At 40.8% G+C, this 27,097-nt stretch overlaps 2 protein-coding genes across 2 annotated transcripts in view; both read left to right on the forward strand.

Annotated features, from left to right (window-relative positions):
• Nucleotides 1-17,553, forward strand: part of LOC108572786 (biofilm and cell wall regulator 1) — a 51,512-nt gene extending 33,959 nt beyond the window's left edge. Inside the window, exons 2-14 of the mRNA XM_017935069.1 lie at nucleotides 938-1,175; nucleotides 1,712-1,820; nucleotides 1,946-1,970; nucleotides 2,052-2,232; nucleotides 2,416-2,762; nucleotides 5,146-5,212; nucleotides 6,157-6,465; nucleotides 6,729-6,837; nucleotides 9,281-9,612; nucleotides 10,245-10,361; nucleotides 11,175-11,261; nucleotides 15,215-15,838; nucleotides 16,919-17,553. Coding sequence (XP_017790558.1) covers nucleotides 938-1,175; nucleotides 1,712-1,820; nucleotides 1,946-1,970; nucleotides 2,052-2,232; nucleotides 2,416-2,762; nucleotides 5,146-5,212; nucleotides 6,157-6,465; nucleotides 6,729-6,837; nucleotides 9,281-9,612; nucleotides 10,245-10,361; nucleotides 11,175-11,261; nucleotides 15,215-15,838; nucleotides 16,919-17,086 — 2,713 coding nt within the window. The 3' untranslated portion in view covers nucleotides 17,087-17,553. The remainder of the gene's footprint in view (nucleotides 1-937; nucleotides 1,176-1,711; nucleotides 1,821-1,945; nucleotides 1,971-2,051; nucleotides 2,233-2,415; nucleotides 2,763-5,145; nucleotides 5,213-6,156; nucleotides 6,466-6,728; nucleotides 6,838-9,280; nucleotides 9,613-10,244; nucleotides 10,362-11,174; nucleotides 11,262-15,214; nucleotides 15,839-16,918) is intronic.
• Nucleotides 17,554-18,790: 1,237 nt separating this feature from the next.
• On the forward strand, nucleotides 18,791-22,626 carry LOC108572618. Its single transcript, XM_017934874.1, has 5 exons — nucleotides 18,791-19,149; nucleotides 19,320-19,553; nucleotides 19,637-20,605; nucleotides 21,265-21,891; nucleotides 21,960-22,626. The coding sequence occupies exons 1-5, from the start codon at nucleotides 18,791-18,793 to the stop codon at nucleotides 22,624-22,626; spliced, it is 2,856 nt and encodes a 951-aa protein (XP_017790363.1).
• The last annotated feature ends 4,471 nt before the right edge of the window (nucleotides 22,627-27,097 follow it).

Below are 27,097 nucleotides of genomic sequence, written 5' to 3' on the forward strand. Positions count from 1 at the left end.
ATATTAGAATCAGTTTGACTTTCGCTGGATACAAGAATTCTTTGTACGGTCCTGACCATGGTTTCAAGTACTTATCTGCTCGTATTTCTGTCAATTTCGGGGTCCCGGTAGCTAAAACATGTTTACTTTGACGCCTAACCGATTTTACGACCTCGCTATATCGTGGCCCCAACTATATGTATAATCCTCAAATTCCCGTAGATTCTAAATAGAACCGTTGTATCAAAATCCGTGTACATATCGTGCACAATTATCTATCGCAATTACCCGGGCGGTAGTAAAATCAGTAGTAGACGGAAATCAATAGGAAGCGTTTAAACCACGACCATCACCGCCACCCCAGAGGTATTTCCGGTGCGCAACTGTCCCGCCGCAGCTATGCAAGCAATACTCCCTCCATATAATATCCAACCTGAACCACGTGAACGGAGTAAAACCCGAAATTTTCCACGCAATTTTCCACCGTGTTTGCAATCGACAAAACAACCACTCTCAATGGCGGAAAAATAATCGCTGGTTATTAGCACGAGGGTCTCGTGTGATTTGGCGGAACGCACGGGAATAATGCCGTGAAAGTAATGCTGCTCGCTTTACGTAACGAAAAGAGGAGGCTCGTTAATGCGGTTAAATCCAGGATAAAATTATACAGCTATGTATGTATGGAGCTCGCGAATTCATTCGTTCATATGAATCCACGCGCTCCACTTTCCGCCTCGTCTGCTAATACGATTCCACGGAACAATACGGTGTAATAACGTATGACGTGCACTCTCGCGAATACGAATCCGTGCCAATGAATCTCTCCCTCCCTCTCTCTTCAGTTCCATTGTACTTGGTCGATTACCGTGCAATTAAATTCCACGTGTGTCGAACGTGAGCGTCTACGATCGAACGGAATCGAATCGAAAGTTACTCTACTCTTACTTTGCGTGTTTAGGTCCGGTGGTTCATCCGGCACGAACAGTGCTGGAATGGTCCCATCGACCGGTGGAGGTCCTGGGAATCCAACAGGAGGCGGCAGGATGGCCGTCATCGGTGTGACGAGGAACGTTCGGCTACGGAGAAGAGGAGCCTCTGGTTTTGGCTTCTCTCTGCGCGGAGGCAGAGAGTACGCGGCAGGATTTTACGTGAGCGACGTGCAACCAGGAAGCGAGGCGCATAGAAACGGACTGAGGGTAAATTATCCATTTTACACGCTCGAAATTTCTTCGTAACGCGTGTTTCTAGCGATAGCGATCGATTTTGTAATTGCGAAACACCGGCACTAGGTTTCTATTCCAGTTTGCGCGTTACGTTTGTTTCTCGCGATGAAAGTTCGGTGACCCGAAGATATTTGGAGAAGTTTGAAATTTTGTGGCGATGATAACGAAACCGTGCAAGATATGGAAAAAATTGCGGTGGTAAAGAATTTTCGAAAGAGAAGGAATATTTTTCGAAGATTCTTTACCTTTGGAATGCAGGATATCAAGAACCACACAACTTTGAATTTAACTTTCTTTCCATATTTTGTACGATTTTACAAATATTTTGTTATAAATATTATAAATATCACGATAATAAGAAAATCCGCAATTTTCTTTAAGAGGGTGTTTTCACTGTCGAAATAAAAAACTATTTCGTTATTAGCACTATTTAAACCACATTTCCACAAATTTTCAAGTCGTCCAACCTCCCTTCCAAATTTCATCCGATCACTCATTTTCACTTTCAGGTCGGCGACCAGATTATAAGGGTGAACGGGTATCCGGTGGAGGATGCTGTCCATCAGGAAGTCGCGCTTCTCGCAAAAACCCAACAAGTGCTCGTCCTCAAGATTCGAAGTAATTGATCATGTTTTTCTCTAATTCTTTTAATCGTCTACTAAACCTCCTCTCTTTTAAACCTTTCTATATACATACACGTAATGACACGTTAAACTAATTGCTCTATGTTTTTGCTGTTCCAGGCGTGGGAATGATTCCTGTGAAAGAGTAAGTACCGATCGCTCGTTAAAAGTTCCGTCTGGCGGAGGAAGGTTTGCTCGTTATAAAAGTACTTTATGATTCGCAAAGCAATCCGAACGATCCGGTCACCTGGCACATGGTGCAGCAGCAACAGCAGCAGCTACAGTACAACGAAACTGGTTTGGGCGCCATTCCGAGCACCGAAGTCAGGATTCGAATTCTCGTCGGTGAGAAGGGACGTCTCGGGTGTGGCGTTTGCAGAGGCATCGTACCAGGCCTCACTGTTCAGGTTAACACACAGCTCTTCGCAGATCCCGATTCACCTTCAACCAACCCACTCCTCTCATTTTTATTATTTAACTGTTTTAAAAATACAATTATCCGCGAGTAGAAAAGAAAAGAGTAACGCGACAAATGCACGGGAAGGAAAATCGAAGAATGAATTGATAAGAGAAGAAAATTTCTTATCCAGGGTACCAGAGACGATGGGCCGGCCAGAGCAGCAGGATTAAAAGCCGGCGACGTGATAATTTGGTGCAACGGGCAAAGATTCACCGATCTTCCGTTCGAAAGAGCCATCGAGGTAATGAGAAGCTCCGCCGTTCTGGACTTAATAGTGCAACGGCCGACACCGAATCACCTTTACGACTGTCCTGAACCATTGTGGACCCGTGGCTCGAGTGGTTACGACTCGGAGACGTCCAGCATGGCTGCTGCAAGCCCCCAGCCTCAGAATCCTTCCTACTCGCCGCAGCATCATCACGATCCAAGGATGCACCATCGATATCCTCGCGATGATGCCTGTAATCGAAACGGAAGGTTAGTAGTGGAGAAGGAAACAACGAACGAGGGTACTTGTCGTGTCGTTTGGTTACTATGCTTGTTGAAATTCTTGGAGAAATGTGAAGTAACCCTTACAGTTCTTACTGTTGAGGCTTTCGGGTGTATTCCACGTGGAATTATTTTTAATTCTGCAGCTGATTAATTGGGAAGAGTTTCTTTCTTATTGGTGCTCGCGGAACAGGAACATGAGCTATACGTAGTTTCACTATTTCAGTGGAGTACCACTATTTAAGTGCATATTAGTACGAGTGTGTCTTCAGAACTTCTGGTGAAGTTAGTTGCAATCGAAACATTGGGAAAATAATTTTCCGCGGACACGGATTATACTTGAAAGTTTCAATGGAAAGTACTGTATAACGCCGTGAAAGATCGAATATCTGAAGTAATCTTAGGTGACAAGTTTCTTGATATACTGAAAGTACAGTAGACTCCCGTATAACGTGGTTAACCCCTTGGGTACATTTGTTTTGCCTAAGTGCAAGATGACGAGTCTAACTCGTCGTTCGAATTGAGACAATATTTAACATGTGCATTCTTGTTCTTACAGAAAATCTACAATACATACTACTCCAAACATCAAACAATTAAGTCTCTTCTATATGCAAAATTTTTGTCAAATAAATCGGTACTCAAAGGGTTGGTACGCTAAGTCTTGTATGAATTCGAGTTGTAGGAGATATACGAGAGAAATTCTCGTACAACGCGAATAATCTGAAGTAACATGTTTGCAATGATCACTGCCATGTCAACTTTTGTTTTCTGTGTTTCATCAAATCAGTTTTTTAAGAAATAATTATTAACCCTTTCACCGCTGCTGGCGCCTATAGGCGCGTTAAAAATTGTTAATCCTTCGTGTTTGTCCCTTGCGCGCTTCCGTCTTAATTTAATAAACGAAACTTAGAAACCATCAATTCTTGAATTTTAACTTTAATATATTTCAAAAATTTGAACATTTTGCGGCTGCGATTGAATATGTATCGTCTGTCACGCGCGTTACGTACTAAAATCTGCCGCAGCGAAAGGGTTGATATACAGGGTGTTTGGTAACTGGTGGTACAAGCGAAAAGGGGGTGATTCTACATGAAAGAATAAGTCGAAAATATAGAATAAACATTTTTCGTTTGAGGCTTTGTTTTCGAGAAAATCGACTTTAAATTTTCGTCGAGTACGCATGCACCCTACTATGCCGTGGATGAATGGATCTCGACGTTCGGTGTACGGTGGCCAGCATTTTCAACAATTTTTGCATTAATAAAGTAAATCTTGATAATTACATGCTTTATTATTACTCATAAACCTACGACATATGGTCTATATCGAGATCCGTTCATCCACGACATAGTAGGGTGCATGCGTACTCGAAGAAAATTCAAAGTCGATTTTCTCGAAAACAAAGCCTCAAACGAAAAATGTTTATTCTATATTTTCGACTTATTCTTTCATGTAGAATCACCCCCTTTTCGCTTGTACCACCAGTTACCAAACACCCTGTATATAATAAACGAAGAATTAACAAGAAACAGAAAAAATCTGTACCGACGAAGAAACCAGTGTAATGCTCGACTTTGCGGTCCAAACAGTCCACTTAATTCGCACTAATTTGGTCACTCTGCGGCAGTACCACATTGTTTCCCTTTATTTCAATATTTCAGCGTAATATTAGTCGTAAAATGTTTCAGTGTAACATTAATGCCCAAAGAATAGTTTATTATCATCTATCCGAAGGCAAAAATTCTCACGTCGAGCCTGACTCGACATAGGACCGCAAAGGGCTCGATCAGATTTAAATTTCAAACGCAGAGAATTCCTACATTTTATTATTTAACGCGTTGCACGAAAAATCGCGTTACACGAAAACAGTAGTCACCATATCTTCAACGCGTTACAGGATTGTCTACTGAACTAGTAATTAAACAGTTACAACCGTATCCCGATATAACGTTTAGAAGACCACGTGTAAGACACGGCGAACGCCACACAGTCGAACTCATTGTACGTAATTAGAAATTGCCAACGACCGGTCTTTTAGCGTAGAATCGCGGGTACCGTATCTATCGTTCACGCGTTTTACCGCGTTGGATACGTATCTCTCTCGTTACCTCTCTCGTTATCGAGTGGCATCGACGAATTTACACCGGGAGAAAGTCGTTCTATTAATAGGACACGCGGTGATAAGGATCAAGGCTCGCCGGTTTTGCCACGACGAATTCCTGATCGCCACATAAACGTTCATCCTGCTCTTAACGCGGTGCGGCTACTATGCTTCTCCTCGCGACGTTGTTTAATTGGAATTAGAAAGTATGCATCGCGTTCGATTTGGGAAAAATGACCGATAACACGTGTCCGTCGAATATTTCAGGATCTGTTGCCCGCTCGCGTTGTCCACCAGCAGCTGCAGCTCCACCGAATGGGCTCACGTGGATCAGGTGAGAACTGTTGCAAATTATAGTCGCGAAAAGATAGTTCAACCCTCGCCCAGCCAATGCCGGGTCACTTTTGACCCATGTCTTAACCCTAGAGCGGTCTTCGGGTCTCTTTTGACCCACCGCCTTTTTATATTTTTAATAATTTTTGCTGTTATCAAGTTTACGTTCCTTAACATTATTTTAAACGTTTATCGTCTAGGTTCATATGTCGCGTTGGAAACAAAAATTATTACACGTAAGGTCTTAGATCCTTTTTCACCCAAAAGTCTTAAGAGTACAGTCAAAACGGAGACCGCTCTAGGGTTAAGCATAGCGAAGAGGCGGCAACGTCTGCTCGTTCGCTCGGCTCAATCTTATCGCTGTAGCAATAAACAAATGACCGCGCGGAGAGTTCTAACGTCTTTGGCCAGACAGTATTGAATACAACAGCGAGAAGGAAAGATCGAAGAAGCTAAATAACAGCATAAATAAAAATTTACACAAAAATTTCTAGAAAAAAGTCAGCGACTTTGAGAATTTTCTATCATTCGAATCAATTGATATGAGATAAATTGATAAATGTAGAATTGAGATAAACTTCAAATCTATAAAAAATTAGCAGCAGATTTAATATTGATGAAAAGTGGGAGGTGATTCCAAACGTTTGGCCGGTAGTGTATGTTCGAGATGCTAGAAATTCATAGGAAATGATATCAAGTACAGCTCAAAATGTATAACATGCCTAAGACATATATGTTCACAAAGTAAATAATATATTTATAAAACATTTATATTTTTTCCTCTAAGATTTTTTGTTACAAAATGATAAAGATATAGTAAAAATTCCAGTATGGGCCAAAGGAGACCCGGCGTTGGCGTACCGCATCACTGTTTTCGGTCGGCTGTTGGAGGGTTAATTCGAACAGTGACGCTGATGGGTATATCGTGATCTTTTCTTTTTCCAGGCTCAAGAATGGACTCGCAAACCAAATAACACTACCGTGATCCGTATCAATCAGATCCAGAACCAGAACCACAGGTTCGTTGGAGGACCAGTTCGTCCTAATTCGCGGGGAAATTACGAGGACGAGATCGACAACGAACCGCTTTACGATCCAGTGGCGCCGAGGATCGACTACGAGGTCCACGATTTCGACGCGAATCCACGTGACGAGGCTAATCGACGCTTGGCTTATCGAAGGGACAATATGAGGCAGCAGGACGTCATTTACGACGGACCTGCCGACGACATTCCCCCGTATCACGCATCCAAAGTGCGTTTTATAGATCCTTCTTCTTTCTTTCTTTACTAAGTAGATATCGTTCGTTGCTGTTTGATAATTAACGAGTACACGACCAGAGCACTTTCTATCCACCTTGTCCCCTCGTAATCATAGTAATTATCTGATCGAAGTAGCGTGACAATCGAGCCACCGCTGCGACTTAATTAAAAAGAGAAACCGTCGCTGCTTCGACAGTTCTGAATGAAACACCGTTGAACTTTTCCTTGGAATTTTTTTCTTCTTCTTTGTGGCAGGAAAATGGCACACAAGAGGCAGATAGGAAAACCATAACCACCGTGGAGATTCATCAGTCGGTGTGCCCGCCGGCGCCACCGCCGCCTCTTTCTTACAAGTGGTCCGCAGGTTTGTGGAATGGATATAAAAAAAAATTACGTAGATTCAGTGTTGCAGGGTGTCTCACTTATAATGAACATTTCAATTATTTCCGCTGGTATTGAAAGTAAGAAGAAATGAGTTTGGTCTCAAGTATGTATCTTGTACCACCGTCTTCGAAACGAATTTTCCTACAGGAGTTTAGTAACGATAAAGAAAAGTCCTTTGAAAGTCATTTTGAACAAAGGTCATTCCAAGCTCATCGACATTTTTTCACTATTTAAGGTCATAGTGTGACGGATCGTTGAACACTTCTCGATATCAACCACAACGTTGCATTATAAAAAACATATTAACACGTTGACTATCACGTCAGATTTACAATTTTCATTATTCTAAGTATAATATTGTACTATTATTATTTTTTCTTTTTTTTTTATCAAAATGTCTAGTTGGCTATGATGTTCGAAATTTTTCGTTGACGATATTGATTTTATTTGAATTATTCTGAACATTCGCGGCACTCCGGTCACTGATGACCAGCGTGACCCCATCCAGGAAACAGTCACAGGTGACCAACGTGTTAATATGCAAAAAAATGTCGATGACCTTGAAACGACCTTCAAAATTACTTTAGAAGAACTTTCTCTTATAATCACCAAATGCAATTTACACCATTGAAACCATATAAACTCCTCTCAGTAATTTCTTCTTACCTTCAAATCTAGCAGAGACAATTTAACTCTTTGCGCTTGTGTTTTCCGCAGGCATGGTAGTCTTACTGGTCGAAATTATTTTTTGGCAGCGCGTTTCTTTAAGCTGTGTGCATGTTACGTACCTCAGGGCCCCCGGTTTCGGTCAGTCGGGAATTTTCCGGACAGTACAGCGAGCCTACCCAAGTTTAGACAATTGCCCCTTTTTTGGGGCATCGAAGGATGTCGATGACATGAACCAGACGCGTGGCACTCCTCGAGCGTCGAGCTCTCGGTGCCTCGCATAGTCTCGAGTGACGCGCCCGGTTCTTACCTGATTTACTGCACTACCCTTGAGTGGCTTTTCGCTGTAACTGCCCGAAGGAATTTTGGTGAATGCAGAGTGTGTGACCGTTGTAGGATTTCTATGGTTTCCCCGAAGACAAAAGAGGTTCGCTAGACTTGGAGGTTACGGACGTAACATATATATAGTCGGGGCCACGATATAGCGAGGTCGTAAAATCGGTCAGACGTCAAAGTAAACATGTTTTAGCTGCCGGTATCCGAAAATTGACAGAGATACGAGCAGATAAGTACTTGAAACCATGGTCAGGACCGTACAAAGAATTCTTGTATCCAGCGAAAGTCAACTGATTCTAATATGCATGCAGCTAGGACAAATTAGAGTTTCTCCCTCTGGGGGAAGCCGCTTTTGGAAGTACGGTTACAGGTAAAGGTCTTATTGATGTCTTTAGCATCTTAGTTTATCTACTCGTGTTATATACAGATAGAAAATGCAAAAGGATTGTGTAGCTTTAATATTAACATATTTTCCATTTGTAAATGAAATACCATTTTCTACTTGAAGTACCAAATCATATGCTACCATTCGTTTATTGTTGGAACCCTCAAACAGACTGCAACACACGGCCTTGAGTGCCGCAACATCAATCGATGCCGATTCTTCAGAGTTTAATTTACGACCTCGCTATATCGTGGCCCCAACTATACATCGCTTGTGCTTTATTTTCAAATAATTATTCGTTTCGTTCCTCCTCAGTTTCAAGTGAAATCTGCCTTTGCACACACCGGTTGTGCTTTATTTTCAAATCGGGCTAGAACTTTTGCAATCATCCGATACATTTTATTCGCATAAGAGCCGCAGCACTCGCCTGCGAGAGTCCACCCTTGCTCTAGACCAGGGGAACCTTTCGGGGAAACAACGTAGAAGAAATGAAATTTAGAGAGCCGCAATTTTAATTTTAAATTTAAGAATCGCGTCGAAACATTTACTTTACCGACGCGTTATAGTTATTTTTCGGGGGGTTACTGTCGGTTCTGTGGCGGCAACAGCAGGATTTAAGAGCCTCATGCGGCTCCTCTAGAAACGTTCTAAAATCAGATCGAAAGTAAGTGCAAGGAACAGCATGTTCTACTTACTCTTCTTACCACTTTAGCACCTTCGAAGTCTCGCCCTTTCACATCTGGGGACCAGCGGTACGTTTCTGCAGACAAAGGGCGTCCCACAGAGCGTTCAGAAGGTAAAAACGCCTTACCGGGAATATTCCGTGGTCCAACCTCAAAGAGTTAAATATCCATCACAAATAAAACACTCTGTACAATAAACTCAACATCCCCAACTTCTCCCAGCAAAAGCAAGAATCCTGAATCGTTAAAATCCATTCGCAACAATTTCCAATGCTTCAACGTTCCAACACCAACCATCAACTTCTACAAAGTTCCAATCGCAAAATAACGCAAAGACGTCTCGATTCCCGCAGAAACGAAGCCAATGAACGCAAAGGGCATGCAAATGGGCAGCACGATGTCGATGGGCAGCACAGGATCAACGGAGACCGAGTCGAGCCTCGAGTCTTCATGCAGCAAAGACTCCGCGTCGACCTCCTCCTCGTTGTCGACGTCCTCCTGCGAGCCACCGTCGACGGTCTCCTTCGGCTCGATCACAGCTGCCTCCACAGGGACCAATAAAACCAACGACACAGCCGCAACCGTGCACGCCGTGTCTCGTAACACCGCGACAAGAACGTCGCCGATCGTCTGCACCGATCTGAGCACAGCAATCACGCAGGAGTTGCAGAGGCGGGCGCAGCAGGTAGGAGAATCCTTCCCCGTCGACTCATTTTTCTTCACCTTACCTCCAAGGAACGAAATACACACTCGACGTTGCGTAGCTTTACCAAGATTGTTTACGCGAATCACCCGACACTTTACCGGAATTCCGGATTTTTCAACGAATATTCGATCGATTCTCCGCAGAGGTTTCTATTATTCCACCTCTGTGGCTCCGGCGCGATTCTATTTCCTCTGTGACGTACTTGTTCTGCGGTTTCGGAAACGAGGAGATCCATCGAATGTTGATGTTTTCTCAGCGCTTTTTATACGAATCGAAGAAGAGTCGTCACGACGTTGTTCCATTCTATTCCGATAAATAGACACCTTTTCTCTTCATCGACGGGTATCTTATGCGTCATGTCGCGAAGATAACGATTCTGCATGGTAGGGGATAGTATTTTTCTAAAACACTGTTACCTACTGTGACGAAATTGAGTCTTCGTTTTCGTTCGATCGATGCGCGTGAGATCTCCTGGCGCGATTCTTATCAGCGACCTATTTCATTCAGTGATCGATACACTTTCGTAGTAACCGTGACTAAGACGGTGCGTTGCATCGGGAGATTATCGATCGTAGATAAGTATATAAATCGCGTGGATGCATCTATTTCAGAGGAGTATGAATAACGCGGCGAAAATGGACGCAGCTAAGGAGAAGGCGCTCGAGCCGCGGAAGCTGCAAAACCCGGAAGCACTGAGGGCGCAAGAACAGAAAGTCACACACGATAAGGTGAGTCAATATTTGATATTGTGAAGAAACGACGGTAGGCAAGATCCGTGTTTTTCTATTTTATCTTTCGCGACTTTTGAACTTCAACTAGAAACATCGTAGAACCCTCTTTTGAGATACCGGCGCACTCAGTGCAACCATACTCGCAGGCATTCGTATCACGCGTTCCCTTCCCTCGTGTGAGAACCTGATTCTCGTATCACAAACACCCACTCGATCTCTCGCGTGGCATCCTAACGCTTGTCAGTTCCACCTAACACGCCTCGAGTTCATTCACATTGAAATTCCCCATTGGAAGTACTCGACGTGTAAAATCGTTTATTTAATCGTTCTATTTAACCCGTACAGTCGAGTGGTCTGTTTAATTACCCTTCGATCGTACCATATTTTCGTTCTTCCATATTTTTTCTCTAATAGATACTCGGTGAAACGCGCGGAGTCTGGCGGCGTAGAGAAAATAAAGTAAGGGGAGCAGCAGGATGATTGAACACGTGAAGTGTGGTAATAATGAGTAGAAAGAGAGAGAGAGAGAGAGAGTTTAGTCTAATTAAAAATGATCGCGGGACTCTGTTGCTCATGATCGAACTTTCGTTGATGAGCGTGTCCGTCGAAACGACGGATTCACAGCGATTCTCCGAGGCGCGCTCTGCTTCAGCGCCTCGGTTCTCCGCGAGTTCAGTTCGCTGGCGAACGCGGATAGTACCGCTCGTTATTTCATCGTGTGTGCTTCACTTGTCGCTTCGCGTTCAATTCGATTAGGGTATCTAATAAGTGGGAAAAGTCGATAAAGCACGAGTTGAATTCCTGTTACAGCTGATGGAGGAGTTCAAACGTGCCCATAGGAAGATGTTCAACTCTGTCCAGCAGAAAGTTCAATTCTCCGAACAGCCTGCGGAGCAGGTAAGATGTTGATAAGCTTTATCGTTGTTTGCTAAATAAACTAAATATCGCGCGTGTGTGTTCCTTTAATCCGTGATCTTTTTTCCGCTGGTATGTATTGAAAATCGTGCGCGGTATTTATTTGAACGCGACCTTCCTCGTTGCGATAAACGCGATAACAGGTAAATTTGTGCAAATTCGAGGAATTATTTAGTGCCGTTGAAACTTCTGTCTCGTGTAAATTTGGTTGATCATTACATTATCATGCTAAATGAAAGGAAAGAGAGGATGTAGTTAGAGAGCTATTTTTATTTGTATTTTTGCAGATTGCAATTGTAACGCGTAACGAAGGTTCAAGTTCAGTGCAAATTTGTAAAATTATTTTTCGGCATTGAAACTTCTGTCTAGTCTGAATTTTCTTAGTTATTAATCATTCTGCTAAAATAAAAAGGGAGGATACACATAGAGAGGTATTTTTTTTTTTTTTTTTGCATATTCTAATTGTAACGTGAAACGAAGATTAAAGCTCGGTGCAAATTCTTAAATATAATTTACACCTATCTCGTGTGAGTTTCGTTAATTATTAATACTTATGCTAGAAGAAAGAAAAGGGAGGATACACATTTTTCTTTTTCTATATTCCAATTGTAACGCGAAACGAAGATTAAAGCTCGGTGCAAATTCTTAAAAATAATTCACTTCTATCTCCTGTGAATTTCCTTAATTATTAATCGTCACGCCAAAAGAAAGAAAAGGGAGTATAAGAATATCGAGATGATTTCCCTTTTTTATTGCATACTCTAATTCTACCGCATAACGAAGATTAAAGCTCCCCGCAATTTCGCAAAATAATTTACTACCACTGAAACTTCTATCTCCCGTGAATTTCCTTAATGATTAATCCTCACGCCAAAAGAATGAAAAGGGAGAATACACGTAGAAAGGAGTTTTTCATTTTTTTTTTCTTTGCATATTCTAATTGTAACGCGTAACGAAGGTTAAAACACCGCGGTTTACCACTTTCACCGTATTCCTTTCTTCAACAACGAAGACACCATCCTAGCAGCTTCTAATTACACGAAAAAAAAAAAACAAAGATCTCGCGACGAGGTAAAATTCCTCGGGCGCGGCCCGCGAACAATTATCGAGGCTGAGAAAGAAGGTAGACAGATGGAAGAAAGACGGTGCACAACGCGCCTGGAGTATTCGTGTACGATGGAAAAAGCGGAACTAGGGATACACATGTATATATATACGTAAGCGGTTAATTAAAAATCCTATTAGCAACACTGGCAATTGAAGCGGCGGGTGAAAACGTATCTCGAGCGGCGAGCACATCGCGTTCTGCCTGGCAACCGAGCTCGAGATTAAATATTGATATAAAAAGGAGAAAAAAAGAAAGAAACGAAGGGGAGAGCAGAAGAAATACTCGGATACAAAGCAAATAAGGCACTTGGTAGCATTTCATCGACGATTCGCGATTCAAACACACAGAAACAAAGAGAGAGAGAGAGAGGAGGAGGAGGAGGAAAAGACCGTCTCTCTGATTGCGTCGTTTTAATTACACAACCATTACTCTCAGGATCTGCCAAAGCAAACAGATAAGAACGTACGAAAATTACAAACAGCGTATATTCCTTCAGGAGGGTCTCTGTAGCTATATCGTCTCGAGTGAGAGAAGGAGAGACAGGGAGAGACGAGGGAGAGACAAGGAGGAACGTTGAAGCGTGTGCACTCAGGCAATACGCTCAGCTGCACCTGAATTTATGTACGAGCAACGCGTTTATTAACTGTTATACACACCGCAGACAGAAGGTATATCGTCGAAGCGACGCCACAAAGAGATAGAGAAGCGATCTCTTATAGTCACGTACGTTTACCTGTAATACCTTCTTCTCGGTACACGTCTGAATCTACCGCGCGAGATATCGAAGCACCTCTCTCTCTTTTCTCTGTCTCGTTATTGTCGCGTTAAACAAACGAAGAAAAGAAAAAGAAGAAAGAACGGTAAATCACGCCCTTAATTGAATCACGGTTCGACTAATTAAGCAAGCCTCTAGCATCGGATTACGATACAATAAACGGTAAAGCGGTAGAATGCTTTCTAAATCGAACTTCATACGCTCGAACGATTCCATTAATTAACGATCCGCTAATCAATGTTCTCCGTGATTATCGTTGCTCCTATTCCTCGTACAATAATTTACACCGTAACAGAAAAAAAAACACACACACACCGCGGTTCGATTGTGTTCCAATACGATAAAATTTTTACCGGGAGATTCGATGAGTCATTACATAATCGGAGTTATCGGACTACGATCGACGACGCTGTTCTTAACAGACGGTTCAGCGATTCGCGCGGTGTTAGTCGACGCGACGCTCGCTAACCGGCTCGTTCGGTTCTAAATGCGCGCGTGTTCTCTGCAAAACCAAGGTTTTCCCAGGTTGTGTGACCGACGTCGCTCGGCTAGGCTAGACTTCTTACGAATTGCGGCAGACGTGCAAAATAATAGGAGACTTACATAAGTGCCTGCTGCCGCCGCGGAGGCAACGCTCGTGACTCTGTTTTCAGTGGTACGCGATCGGTTTCAAGGTGGCCGCCATTGAAACGCGCCAGGATACCGCAAAATGTAGACGACGGGGACGGGTGTGATTAACGAAAAACCGTTTATCCGACGTTTCAACCGCGAGACGAACGTTAATTCGTGAAAAATAACAACGTTCAGGAAGAGAGAGATAGAGAGAGACCTTTGAACGTGGCGTTGTGACAGTGTTTGGAGAAACGCGGAGTACGTAACACGATCAACACGATTTCTTCTCGGAGGAGGATATTGATTAACTGAGTGATTTATAGTAAAAAAAAAGTGGCGAGAGGGAATTGAACCGTTATAAGCGGTTACGTTGCGTTTGTGCAGCGAAGGAAAGTTGGTTGAAAGAAAAAATGGCAGGCTTCTGAAACCGAAGACATGAACGGTTTGATGAGCAACGGTGAACGGAGGAAGAGTCGCGTGTTGGTTACCATTACGCCGTACGATGTTAGTTATCGATTACTTATCAATTGTCTCATCACCGTTAAATCCTCGTCTAGCGAGGACCTTTCATAACTTGTCACGTTTTCGAGATACCGCAAACTGGGGGAACGCTGATAGTACGGGGTAACGTTGGCGGTTGTACACACGGTAGTTAGATTTTAGTTAAGATGTAAATAAGTAGATAAAAGTTTAGATCGCAATAACTAATCATTCTGTGTGTCTTGAATTACATCAAAGAGCTAATTAATTTAAAAATACATTCGTCGTGCTTATGAATAAAAAAATGTAGAAGAGAGTGCGTTGAACGTAAAATGAAAGAAATTTAAGTGTCGATGTAACTTCAGATTGGTAAAACTTTAGTTGTTACGTGTATTACAGAATCAAGTTAATTGCACAAGAAGAACAAAAATTTGATGCATTTTCATACTCGTAGCACAATCGCAAAAGATGCAATGTTACAATAGAATTTTTTTTACATTTTCTTTCCAACAACTCCGCATTATTTTAAGTGTTTTATTTGAAACATACTTCAAAAGACAATTTGATAGGAATCAATTTTTTTTACTAATTACACATATTGAAAATAACATTAAGGAACATATACACGTTTCTGCTTCTCTAGGTAAAAAAAAAAATATTGCAAAATATAATACATATTTAAACTGGCAATTTAAAAGTGTCGAGTGTAACTCGACATAGGAGTACCTGTGAATAAAATTGACGACGAGTCACACTCGACAAACGAGTTCAAAGGGTTAAAGCAAATGTAAAAATGTCAATTTTCCTACCAACCTTCGCCCAGTTTACGGTACCAAACGGTCCAAATAAATTCACTCAAAGGAGAAAAGAAAAATAAACGTTTGTCTGTCTACGTATTTTTCTCTCTACTCCAGAAATTGCTATTTATTGTACCTTATTCCCGTTCGATACTGTTATCAGGAGCAAGAGAAAAGGGTATTGAACACGGCGCCAATAAACATCCCGCCGGCGCCTCCGGCACCTCAGGCGTCTCCTCCGGCGCCTCAGGTGGCTCCTCCGGCACCTCCGGCGCCTCCAGCACCACCGGCGCCGCCTCCGCTTCCGCTCCCCTCGAAGACCAAGAGCGCGGAGGACTCGGTGGAGATGCAGAGCATCGAGTCGTTCAAGCTGAAAGAGACGCCTAACCCGGTGATCCCGAAACCGCCGCCAACCTACTTCCCGATACAGAACTCGACGTCCGCGACGGCGAACGGAAGTCCACGACACAACGGTACCGGAAACAAGCCGCAGGTGAACGGAAAAGAGGCAACGACAAGTCCTATATTGGACACATCGAAGAGTAACGCGTCTACGGCAGGTGTTAACACGCAGAACTTGAAACCGAGTACTGGAAAAGTTGCTATTAGGATAGGAGCTTATGAAGGAGAAGCTAAACAACCGTCGAAGCTTGACTTTCTGTCGCAACAGTCTCGATCCGATAGGAATGGTACGGATGAACTGGCGAACGGGCCAGTTGTGTCGAGGCTGCAGAACGAGTTGGCTGCCACGTTGCAAAGATCTAACCTAAGAAGAAAGACTGATGGGGTGAGTTGGTTTTCTTTTTTTTTTTTAAGATTGAAGAGGTTGGAAAGTTGGGTGCTTATTTGAGACACTTGGAAGATAAAGTGACTAAATTTAGCGTGTGCTTTGATTCTAAAAAGAGATTAGAATGTTGGGGGTTTTTATTTGAGACACTCGGAGGACAAAGTTATTAAATTTAAGTTTGTTTTATTTATGGAAAATTGAGCGCCAAACGTGTGCTTAGATAGTAAAATTGGAGGAATATCTAAAGTGGAGTTGGTCATTTTGGCTTTTGAGTGGCTCGTTTAATAATTAAAAAGGTTTTGCGAATTAAAACCGTGGATAGAATATTTGGATTTATTTATCTGCGAATCTCGGAAGACAAAGTGACTAAATTTAAATTTGTTTTATTTATGAAAAGTTTGGGGGCCAAGCGTGTGCTTCGATAGTAAAATTGGTGGATCTAAATGTGGAGTTAATCATTTTGGCTTTTGAGTGGCTTATTTAATAACTAAAAAGGTTTTATAAATTGGAATCTTGGATAGAATAATTGGATTGTGTGTGAGAAAGAATTAATATTGTTGGAGGACAAGCACTATCGCTGAAAAGTGTAGGATTCGAGGAAAAATTTGAGCGACCAGTGGGAATTGAAACCACAGCCAAGGCTCTTTATTTCCTCATTTTTATGGGTACAGAGACTCTAATCTGAAAAGTTTGATCGCATTCGTTAAATTACAGTAAAATTGAGAGTAACTACAGAAACAGATGAATTAAGCGAGAATAATAAACTTCACTCTGTTAAGTTTGAAATAAAATTTTTAATCTGATAAATGGAATTAGAATTTCATCGACTCGAATGAAATGAATTCAATTACACCGCACTTTTGCATTACGCGATTAAACTCACGAGCGGTAATGTAAGTATAATACATGACGTTTACAAAGAGAAATCATGTCCCGAGAAACAAACGACAAAGGCAGGAATTACAGTTTAATTACACGTCTGTCTTCGAACAGCGTGATTACCAAGTAGAGAAGAGATGTTGTACGACAGGGAAGTGATAGGAGATCGAGAATGTAATAAAAGTTTCTTCTGCGTTTCAGGAATCACAGCCAGCGATTAAGCCGATCCCTGAGAATACAGCAGTGTCCGTCAACGAGACAACGAATTCAGAGCCTGGAAAGCTGGCCCAGAGTAGCATCGAGAAGCTCGCGTCCGCTCTGAACAATAAAGTCACCATCAAAGTGAACCCGGAGCATAGTAACCGATAAGAAACATTAGCTTTCGTTCGTAAGCAGACAAGAGAAAAGCAAAAAAAAAAAAAGAAAAAAAGGAAAAAAAAATGCAAGAAAAGTCGAAACGATCCGTTTTTAGGAGTCCACCATGTACCTCTGCCACTTTGTACATTTTTGCACGCTCTTTGAACCTCTAACATCGACTTTTTATTCTAGACGAAAGAATCGCTCCCCCTATTGGCGAGCTTCTTTTTTACATCTTTTACCTGTACGTCTTTTTTTATATGTTATTTATTATCGAGTAAGGAGTAAGAAGGCTAAAATAAAAAAAGAAAAAAAAGAAAAAAAAATACAAGAAGTATCCTTAACCAAGCGAGACAACTAGCGCCGCGACAACCTTTTATCACGCGGAGCCGGGTGTCTTTGAAAAAAAAAAAAACCGAAAAAAAAAGAAAAAAAAACAGAAGCGAAACTTAGTCCCTCTCCGTCGCCGACTAATGTACAGGTCGTGTGACTCGACGGAGGCATCGAACTGAAAAATAAAGACGATGATACCTAATGGAACTCGAGCGTTTCTTCACTTTCTTCCCATCCGTTGAATAACACTCTTACGAAATGAAAGTCACGGTATAGTCGATGGAAGGAATATCGGACTTTACGTCAAAGTTTACGCGTTCGAGAATATCGACAAGCTGATCGACAGAAGTTTGAGTAAATAAGCTCTTGAAACTTCCGTTAAGGCTGTGTGAAGTACAGTTTGTGGAAACGACATAACAAGGTCGTAAAATTGGTCAGGTGTCGAAGTATAGTCGGTGAAAGAAGTATAGCGAAATTGTAAGTTCACTCAGGTGTCAAGATTTACATGTTCGAGCATATAGATAAGCGAATCAAGAGAAATTTGAGAAGATAAAGATTCGAAATTTTAGTCAAGGCCGCGTGAAGTATAGTTCGTGGAAGCGATATAATAGGAAGATCGTATAATCGGTCAGGTGTCAATATTTACATGTTCGAGCATATCGACAAGCTACCTGACGGAAACCTGAGAAGATAAGGTTCGATATCTCGGTCAGGGCTGCGTGAAGTGTACCTTTGCTTTGATTCAGTCCCAATCGAAAAACGTAAAGCCCTTGATATCACTGTATCAATCTGTATCGCTAGTTGATGCTTTAATTTACGACCTCGCCGTATTCCTTCCACCGACTATACACGTAATTAGAGCGCTGGAACAACAAACTGAGGGAGATAAGGAACTCGTGACTCATTCATGGTCGGTTTTTCCATTGCAGTGTATTTAAAAAATTTGCCTGCGTCTTGATCCTTGAGAACTGCAGGTTAACTTTTAATATGCATATTTAATAATATCAATTATTGTTGAGCAAAAGGCGATAAAGCTTCGACGAAAGCCGCTTAAAGTTTCAATTTGCAACTTCGCTACATTTCTTCCACCGACTATACCTAGTCGAACTAAACACTCTAGATCGACACACGCGATTCTCTAATTACTTCACGTTGATCCAAGTTCAAGTTTCACCTCTTCCTCAAAATTTCCAAAAATTTCCAACGCCCTCTATCAGAAGTGTATCTCGATCACAGATTCGTTTAGAACAGATTAACCTCTCGCGATAGATCTGGTACCACAAATCGGTCGTCCTTCCAAAAAATTCTCCGGTCACATCGATCTTCATAAATGCCACATTTACAAACCAAATTTCCTCTCTATTTAAGTAAAAATTACGCTCTATGTCCGTAACAAGCAAAACCAAAGGTTCTCGCCATAAGACGAAGAACCTTGAAACGGAAGAGGACAGAATAAAAAAATTATTAGCTTCGGAATACTCCGATTTCGCTGACACGATCCTCGTCGAGTCTCCTTTCGCTGAAACGACAAGAAACGGACGTGGAATTCGACAAGTTTCCCTCGGTTTAACATCGTCCAAGCTGATCCTTGCTGCTGACGTTTTCACGAAGAACAACCAATTCTTCTGTCCCCGTTCCCTCGATCCCAGCATCGAGAGCTTCGAGCTTATCTCTCTATATCCTCTGCGATACGTCTGCTTGAGCGTGTTCAACCGAAGACACCGCAAAACCTTAAAGGCAAGGTAGACGTTTCCTGAGGAATGTAGATAAAGAGCGGCTACTTTCACAACTTTCACTATCTTCCATGAATAATTTCCATTAAACCGCGCTACGAATAATTTCATTAAACTGCGCCGTGAATACACTTAATTAAGCCGCACACACGGTAGCTGACCAGTATTAATATAATCAGATTTATCGACGGAAGGATAAATTACTTCGAGCTTGGCGGAATACACAGGCGAAACATTCTCTGGAAGAAATGGTGCGAAATCGTGGAAAATTTGCTCGTGAAGAGAGTAGATGAAAGTTCGTTATCGGAAACGACTGCAGCTAGTTCTTCGAGCAGTTCAACCTTGTACATTCTTTCCTCGGAGATCGAAATTCAGAAGGATCCTAAGAAGGAAGGTGAAAAAGCTGTATGCAGGTAGTAAAACATCCTTTCCTTTTTACAAAATTTCTCTTCTAATTTTAAGCTACCAATTTTAATACCGACATAATCGAACGCAGAATATGGACTCACTATGGAGGTGCAGGTGATTACGCGCCCCCAACATGGCGCCAGAGAGACCTCTACCTTGGACCGTCTCACAACGAGTTAGCAGACGGTCGATACACTCCGATTCCCGTAAGATTTGCCGGAGCCAGTTTAGAGAACATCAAGGACGAGCTGAGAGATCTTTCTCCGAGCAAAGCTGAGAAAGGTACGCGCAGCTGGCCCACGTGTCACTGTCTGAAGGAGAGACAGAAGAAGAACGGCGGTCTTTGCGACGTTCTCTTCATCAGAGACAAGCATAACCGAAAGTATCTCAACGCGAACAAATTCTTCGCCACCTGTCAGAGCTGTCCTTGCAATCATCTGCAAGCGAGAATCTTCCAGGACAAAGTTAGCGACAGACGAAACGTGTGGTACGAAGAAGAGACACTGGACGAGGAGGAGAGAAGTCCTAAGAGGTGTCTGACGAGAAGGATATCTCGATTTGGAATCGGAGTGCCGGAGAATTGTCACTCCGGATTGGTTCTTGGTCCGACCCGAAGGGAACGAGAGTGTTTACCCTCGAAACCGACGATTAAACGTAAACAGAATTTGTACACTCTGATGGAAAATGGAGTGAAAATTTGGGAAGGTGAAAGAAAGGGTTGTTGCAAATCTTCGAAGCCTTCGAAGCATTTTAGGAGATACGGTCTCTGCAGTGCGCCTCATTTTTTGTACGCTCTTGGTCCTTGGTCTGTGCAACCTGGAGAACGAAGCACTCTTCAGGGGCGTAGGTCTTTTAGTTTGGTTACTGTTAGAAGGCAACCTGCTGAGTCTGAACTGAGACTTCCCGTGTCACGTCGTCAGTTGGCTACTAGTATTTCGTATTGTGCTCTTCAGTCGGGTAGGTTTGGAGCAGTTGGCAGCACTGCAAGAGGACGTGTCGTGCTGTTCTGGACTCCGGAGTATTGGTACAGACCTAGACCTGCCTCTGCTGCTTACAGGTAGTGAAAGTAATGCGAACTGGCGAGTTTTAACCCTTTTTATCTCACGGCGTACTTAAACTAATTAGTAAAATTGTACGGGACAAAATATGTTACATTTTTTTGCCGATTTGACAATATATGCATTTTTGACTGATTTACAAAAGAAATAATATAATTTTATGAAATAAAATAATACTTTTTCCTTTAATTTTTGAACTAATTAGTAATATTGTACGGCACAAAATATATTGTATTTCTTCGTCGATTTGGCAACAAAGTATACATTTTTGACTGATTTACAAAATAGGCAATATTTTTGTCCGCTAATGTTTAATTTATTATTAATTTATTTTAATTTAATTTTTTAACATTCTAAGTCCGAGTGGGAATCCAGAGTCCCGTACATTTTAAGGAACTTTTATTAACCCTCTAAATCCAGGAGTGTTTTAAACTTTCTTTTCAGGGTTAAAACAGCCTACTTTACACTGTATGGAATGCATGAAAATGTGAAAATCATAAATTTCTGCTATGCGACTCTAGAGTCTCACTCGGACTTAGAGAGTTGACTTGCATTAAAAATTTTTTAAAAACTTGTGGACATCTTGAAGCACACCACTCGAAAATCAGCGATACAAACAACCAAATTTTCATTTTTCTTTTCAATTAAATTACAACAGGGAGCTGAGACGACACTTGAACCACCTAAGAAATTACCGTCGCGAGAAGGAGCGACCTGTGAAACGTAAATTATTCTCCAGAAGAAAAAAGTGTCTCTGCGAGAAAGAATCGATCATCGTCCCCGAAGAGAAACCTAGTTTTCTCGAAAGAATCTTCTCCGGAAACGTGCCTTACAGGAAAAAGAAGAAATCCGTGGCCGAAGAAAACAGTGCCACCGTCCAACTAAAAAACTTGCTCAGAATGGATTTCAGAATAACGATTTGGGACATAAACAGCACCATTCTGTCAAAACAGTTAACGCTCATAGATCGCGATCTCTTCGTCCGAATCCCTCCAGAAGAAATAGAAATCCTAGTCTTCCAAAGGAGCTCGCGAAACGCGCCTAACTTGGCCGCCTGGGTAGCCTTCAGCCATCGAATCTCCTGTTTGACAGTCAGCGAAATCCTGGCGGTGAAAAAATTAGCCATGCGAAGCAGAATCATCGCGAGACTGATCAACGCAGCCAGAAAATGTTTCGCCATGGGAAACTTTCATTCCTGCAGATCGATCCTCGCTGGTCTACAAGCTCCGCCGATTTTCAGGCTGCGAAACAGCTGGTCTTATCTTCGTATCCACCATGCTAACAGGTATTGCACAATTCACATCTCCCGACAATTAATCCCATCACCTCGAATAAATTCTTCCAACTCTTTAGATACGAAGTTATGGAGAGACTTTGCAAACTTTACAAGAATCCTTGCAGCTCGGCTTATCGTCGAGCTTGGGCCAAAGTCGAGAAGAATCCACCGTTCATGCCACACGTGGCTGACCTTTTAGCGAAGATCCTCGGTCTGAGTAATCCGGAAAATCGTCAAAAATACAGCAAACTTAACCGTATAAACGATGAAACAAGTAGTTCAAAGTATTTAACCGCAGACTTCGTTAACATAAGTAAAGATTCGTCTGTGAGAATTAAGGAGGATTTGGAAGAGAAGCAAAGCTCGGACAAGGGTATCATTGCGTCGGTTTTAACTAGGATAAAGTACAGGAGAGATCAGAAAACAATTTACGAGGAGAAGACGGACTCGTTTTGGTCGACAAGGGAGCAGGATTTAGCGTGGAAATATTTCTATCGTTGGAATAATCTCGTTGCGAGGCGTAAAGTTTGCGCGAAGGAGGTGGAGAGATCGAGAGACGTGGATTCGAGGATGAAACGAGTGATGGAGGTTGCGTTCTGGTTAATGGAATGTCAGAAACAAGCTCAAGGGTACGAGTTTCCGGTGCACTCGTTCACCAGGGAATTTTTATTGAAGACTCGATATAGGGAGGACAGGGAGAACTTTTTTATTAGTTTGAAAGTGGAGCCGTCGACGATCACTTGACAAGAACAGTTTTAAATAGTTCGCGGTGTATTGTCGATAATGATAAATGGAATACGGAACGAGGAGAATCGGTGTCCTTGAACGATTATTCTCTCGTATCGGAAGAAAAAAACAGTAGAATTCTTAAATGCGTTTCGAAAACAAAAAGAGTAGAATTCTTGAACGCGTTTCGAAAAAAAAGAACAGTAGAATTCTTGAACGCGTTTCGAAAAATAACAGTAGAATTCTTGAACGCGTTTCGAAAACAAAAAGAGTAGACTTCTTGAACGCATTTCGAAAAAAAAAAGAACAGTAGAATTCTCGAACGCGTTTCGAAAAAAAGAAAATAGTAGAATTCTTGAACGCGTTTCGAAAAAAGAAAACAGAAGAATTCTTGAACGCGTTTTGAACAAAAAAAACGGAATTCCTCAATGCGTTTCGAAAAAAAAACAGTAGAATTCTTGAACGCGTTTCGAAAACAAAAAGAGTAGAATTCTTGAACGCGTTTTGAAAAAAAAAACGGAATTCCTCAATGCGTTTCGAAAAATAACAGTAGAATTCTTGAACGCGTTTCGAAGAAAAAAAACAGTAGAATTCTTGAATGCGTTTCGAAAAAAAAAACAGTAGAATTCTTGAACGCGTTTCGAAAAATAACAGTAGAATACTTGAACGCGTTTCGAAAAAAAGAAAACAGTAGAATTCTTGAACGCGTTTCGAAAAATAACAGTAGAATTCTTGAACGCGTTTCGCAGAAAGGGAATTTCCACAAGAATATCAGAAACGACGATAATCGCTAAGTCCTCCGTACGAATGCTGGGACTTTTCAGTGGAATTTACGCAATCCTCGGAGAATCCATCGGCGATCTCGTCATCGTCGATCAGAGGTATACTGTATTCTATAATGTAACCACAAATTAAATTAAGAAAAAAAAAGAAAAATAGAAAGACAGAAGAAAACGTAAGGCTAGATCGAGTAAAAACGATGAGAAAAATAATAAAGCAGACGTAAAAAGAATTTGTAGAAATGAAGTAAATTTATATAGATATATAGAGAGAGATATATACATGTTATATACATCGATCGTTTTGCTGGAACAGTGTATCTACATGTGCTCTTTGTACTTATATTACTTATGTAACGTTCTTTTCTCTTCTCTTTTTTAATAAAAATCCATTAGATCCACTTATACATTTGAGTTTGTTATTCGAAACGAACCTGACGAATTTTCTCTCGCAGATATATGTACATTCGCTTGGAACAATTTCAACAAGGTAACATACGTAATTAGACATTTCTCATCGTCGATTATAGGCTGCGGATGTTTATGCAAACGTATTGTTGTCGGAGAAAAATAGGTGAAAGAAACGAGACCTAAAATTTATCTTCTCGTTAGAGGGTTCTAAAAATATACTTTTTATTTCGCATACGTTTTGCCTACTTCGGTTTAAGAAGCATATGCTACATATTTCACCGTATATTTTGGGTTTGCGATTATAGACAATAAATCGCAATAATTACAACGTTTCATACCTGTGACTCGATGGAACAGAAACAATTACACACGTATCGTAGAATAATTAGCTCGATTGGTAACTCCAGGAAAGTCTCTTCTACAATTCGTGCCTCACCTAACAATTCCTAACTTTAAGTGCGAAGATACAGTAACTTGTGTAGTTTTCTATGTTTCAAAATGCCGGAGGTAAAGAAAAGTAGGCAGTAGTTAATACAGTATTGGCTCGAAACTGCAGGCAATTGAAGATTTATCAGCGGTGAAGGTAGTGAAACAAAATTTGCGACGAACGTGTTAGTATTAGCAATACGATTTACATATTGTAGTTACACTGTTAGATTAGCAGATTATTGTGGCGTATTTTTTGTTAACAAGGTAGAGTGTGAAAAAAAAAAAAGGTAAATGGCAATTAATAGAGCTTGGTAATTTTGATCGGTGTAAGAAGAAAGTGCAGATATCGCCTAATTTGAGGGAGTCTGCAAATTTAGGAAAGATAGCAGGTGGTTCGAAAAGGAATTAGTTCTATATGGACTTAAGCCTTGGCGAATTTTGGATAACGAAGCGTGGAGAAATTTTCTATTAAAATATACGAATCGAATAAGTCGAGGAAAAGTTTAAGGAAACATTTTTTAAACGTTTGCTATCATTTAAATATCCAGAATATCAAGAAAGATACGAGAGATTTTTGTGTGTGAATTTTTACAGATGAAAGTATCGATGAAATCGGTCGATATATGGCACATTTAATATTAGGAAAAATGTGCAACAATGAAATAACCGGATCTCGTTTACTTTGTTGCGAATAATTAGAGCAGACGAATCGCGTGATTCGTTGATTAGCTCGATTTGTTAATTGCATTATGCACGTGTTATTTCCAAACGGTAGAAAGTAAGAGTGATTTTCTGACCGTATCAGATGCGACTCTGTATACAATCAAAGAGGGAAAGAAATCAGAATTAGTTTAGACAAGTGTTTCTTATAAGTTACTCTTCCCCGATTCTTGTAATATTCAAATACGAATATTAGGTTCGCGGCTTACACAGAGTGGCTGAAAGAATGCAGCTTCGTTTCCTGTTAACGAATCAATTATCTTCGGTTAAAAAAATTTGTTCAAAAGCACCACTTCGCATAGAAGCATGCTGGAAAAAATTATAAAATATGTCTGTACCATTCAAAACTTATTTTAATATTTTATGACTAGATTTGTTTCTCTTAACACCTGAAAATAGTGAAACCATTAATTCTTACTTTTCATTGTATTTCTGCAAACAGGCAGTTGAAACTTTTAATTAAAATGATATTGTTGCAATTGCAACTGCTTAGAATGTATTCCAACAAACACAAGTTACTCAAAATTTGACACTGATTAAAGCACATTAACGAATACTACCAAACACAATAAACAGATTGGAAATTATCGGTCCAGAAATTCGATACAAATATTCATGGACTGCGTTAAACTTAGAAATTATTGATCTACTCTTAACGAATTAGACTGTATTAAACATTTAAGGAGTGTACCCGGTAGTTACACCGAACAAATTCGCGCAAAAGTACATGGAATCTTAAAAAAGAGTCCTGGATTGTCCGAAATATCGAAAATCACAAGTACAAATTATATACCACAACGCTACTAAAACAAATATAAACATGCACCGATTACACTCTATGATACAGAACCTTCCTTTTCAGAATATAAATTAACATTAACCCATAAACGTGAACAATGGAGTATTACAAATATAAAAAAGTTACTTTAAATTTATTGTAATGCAAATTATACTACTCTTCGCCATAAATAAATTATTAATTTAAACAAAACTGTTAAATATCCCCTTCTCCTAGTTCAGACAATGTTGTACGAGATAAATCTAATGTTGAACACATTACTGACAAATTGTACATATTTTCTATGCATATATGCATCTGTTCTTTGCACGTCTTGCGTGCATAAAGATCCGCAGTCTAGATTCATCATCTTCTCTTTTATTCCGAACGTAGCCATATATATATATATATATGCATATATAACTTTATATTCCAAACATAATGTACACAGAATTGTTGCTATACATATGCACAGTATCGTTTCATTTAACAAGATTTCATTCAGTCGTAAAATTAAAAAAGAGTGTGTGTGTAATGTTGATGATGAGCGGAAGAGTGAATCTCTGAACGGAAAGATCCATCGTCGAATTTCTTTTGACTAGATAACACAACCATCGTATATATATATGTATATACAATCGCAAAATATACAGTCGAGTGTTGATTTGAATAAGAAACGAAATTGGGGGCGGGGATGAAGAAAAATGATCGAATAAAACGTAGAACCAGAGGGAAACAGTCTTATTCTGACGACAATCAACAGAGCAATAAACTTTCTTCTCTCTCTCTCTCTCTCTCTCTCTCTCTCTCTCTCTCTCTCACTCTCTCTCACAAACACACATTTAACATTCATTTCGTACACGATAACTGTTCCAAAACCCTTCTCCCTCTCTCTCTCTCCTCCTTTCATTCATACTTTCTTGTTTCTTGTTCTTTCTTCTTCTTCTCTTTTTTTTTGTTCTTTTCTTTTTTTAAATAGGTAATAATACATATTTAGAATATATTCCTGCGTTCGCGATCGAAAGCTGGACTCTGGGTGTCGCCTTACGTATCGCCGGCCGCACAAAACAAAACTGTCCTCTCAATCGAGAATTCTCGAATTCCACCGACAACAAACAACAATAAAAATAAAAATAAAGAAATCACGTATTCCAGCTGAACTACGAAATAAAAAAAGAAAGGGAAAACATATACACACGAGCGAGCTCTACCGATGTATAACGATTATTATTCTCTCTAGATCCCGTATAACTAATTACGTAAAATGCGCCATCAGAAATGCACTCGTATACGAGGATACAGAAGAGAGACAGCGAAACGAACGATCGACTGTCGTCTGTCAACGATAAATTATAATATATTAAGGAGTACG

This window comes from Habropoda laboriosa, unplaced genomic scaffold (genome assembly GCF_001263275.1).
Source record: "Habropoda laboriosa isolate 0110345459 unplaced genomic scaffold, ASM126327v1 scaffold22, whole genome shotgun sequence".
In the NCBI taxonomy this organism is placed as follows: domain Eukaryota; kingdom Metazoa; phylum Arthropoda; class Insecta; order Hymenoptera; family Apidae; genus Habropoda; species Habropoda laboriosa.

What these genes read in the sequence shown, in the direction of transcription:
- LOC108572618 (XM_017934874.1), top strand. Translation starts at nt 18,791, where the DNA reads ATGTCCGTAACAAGCAAAACCAAAGGTTCTCGCCATAAGACGAAGAAC. An exon ending in GGTGAAAAAGCTGTATGCAG is followed by an intron (nt 19,554 to 19,636) that starts GTAGTAAAACAT and finishes AATCGAACGCAG; the next exon opens with AATATGGACTCACTATGGAG. An exon ending in CCTGCCTCTGCTGCTTACAG is followed by an intron (nt 20,606 to 21,264) that starts GTAGTGAAAGTA and finishes AAATTACAACAG; the next exon opens with GGAGCTGAGACGACACTTGA.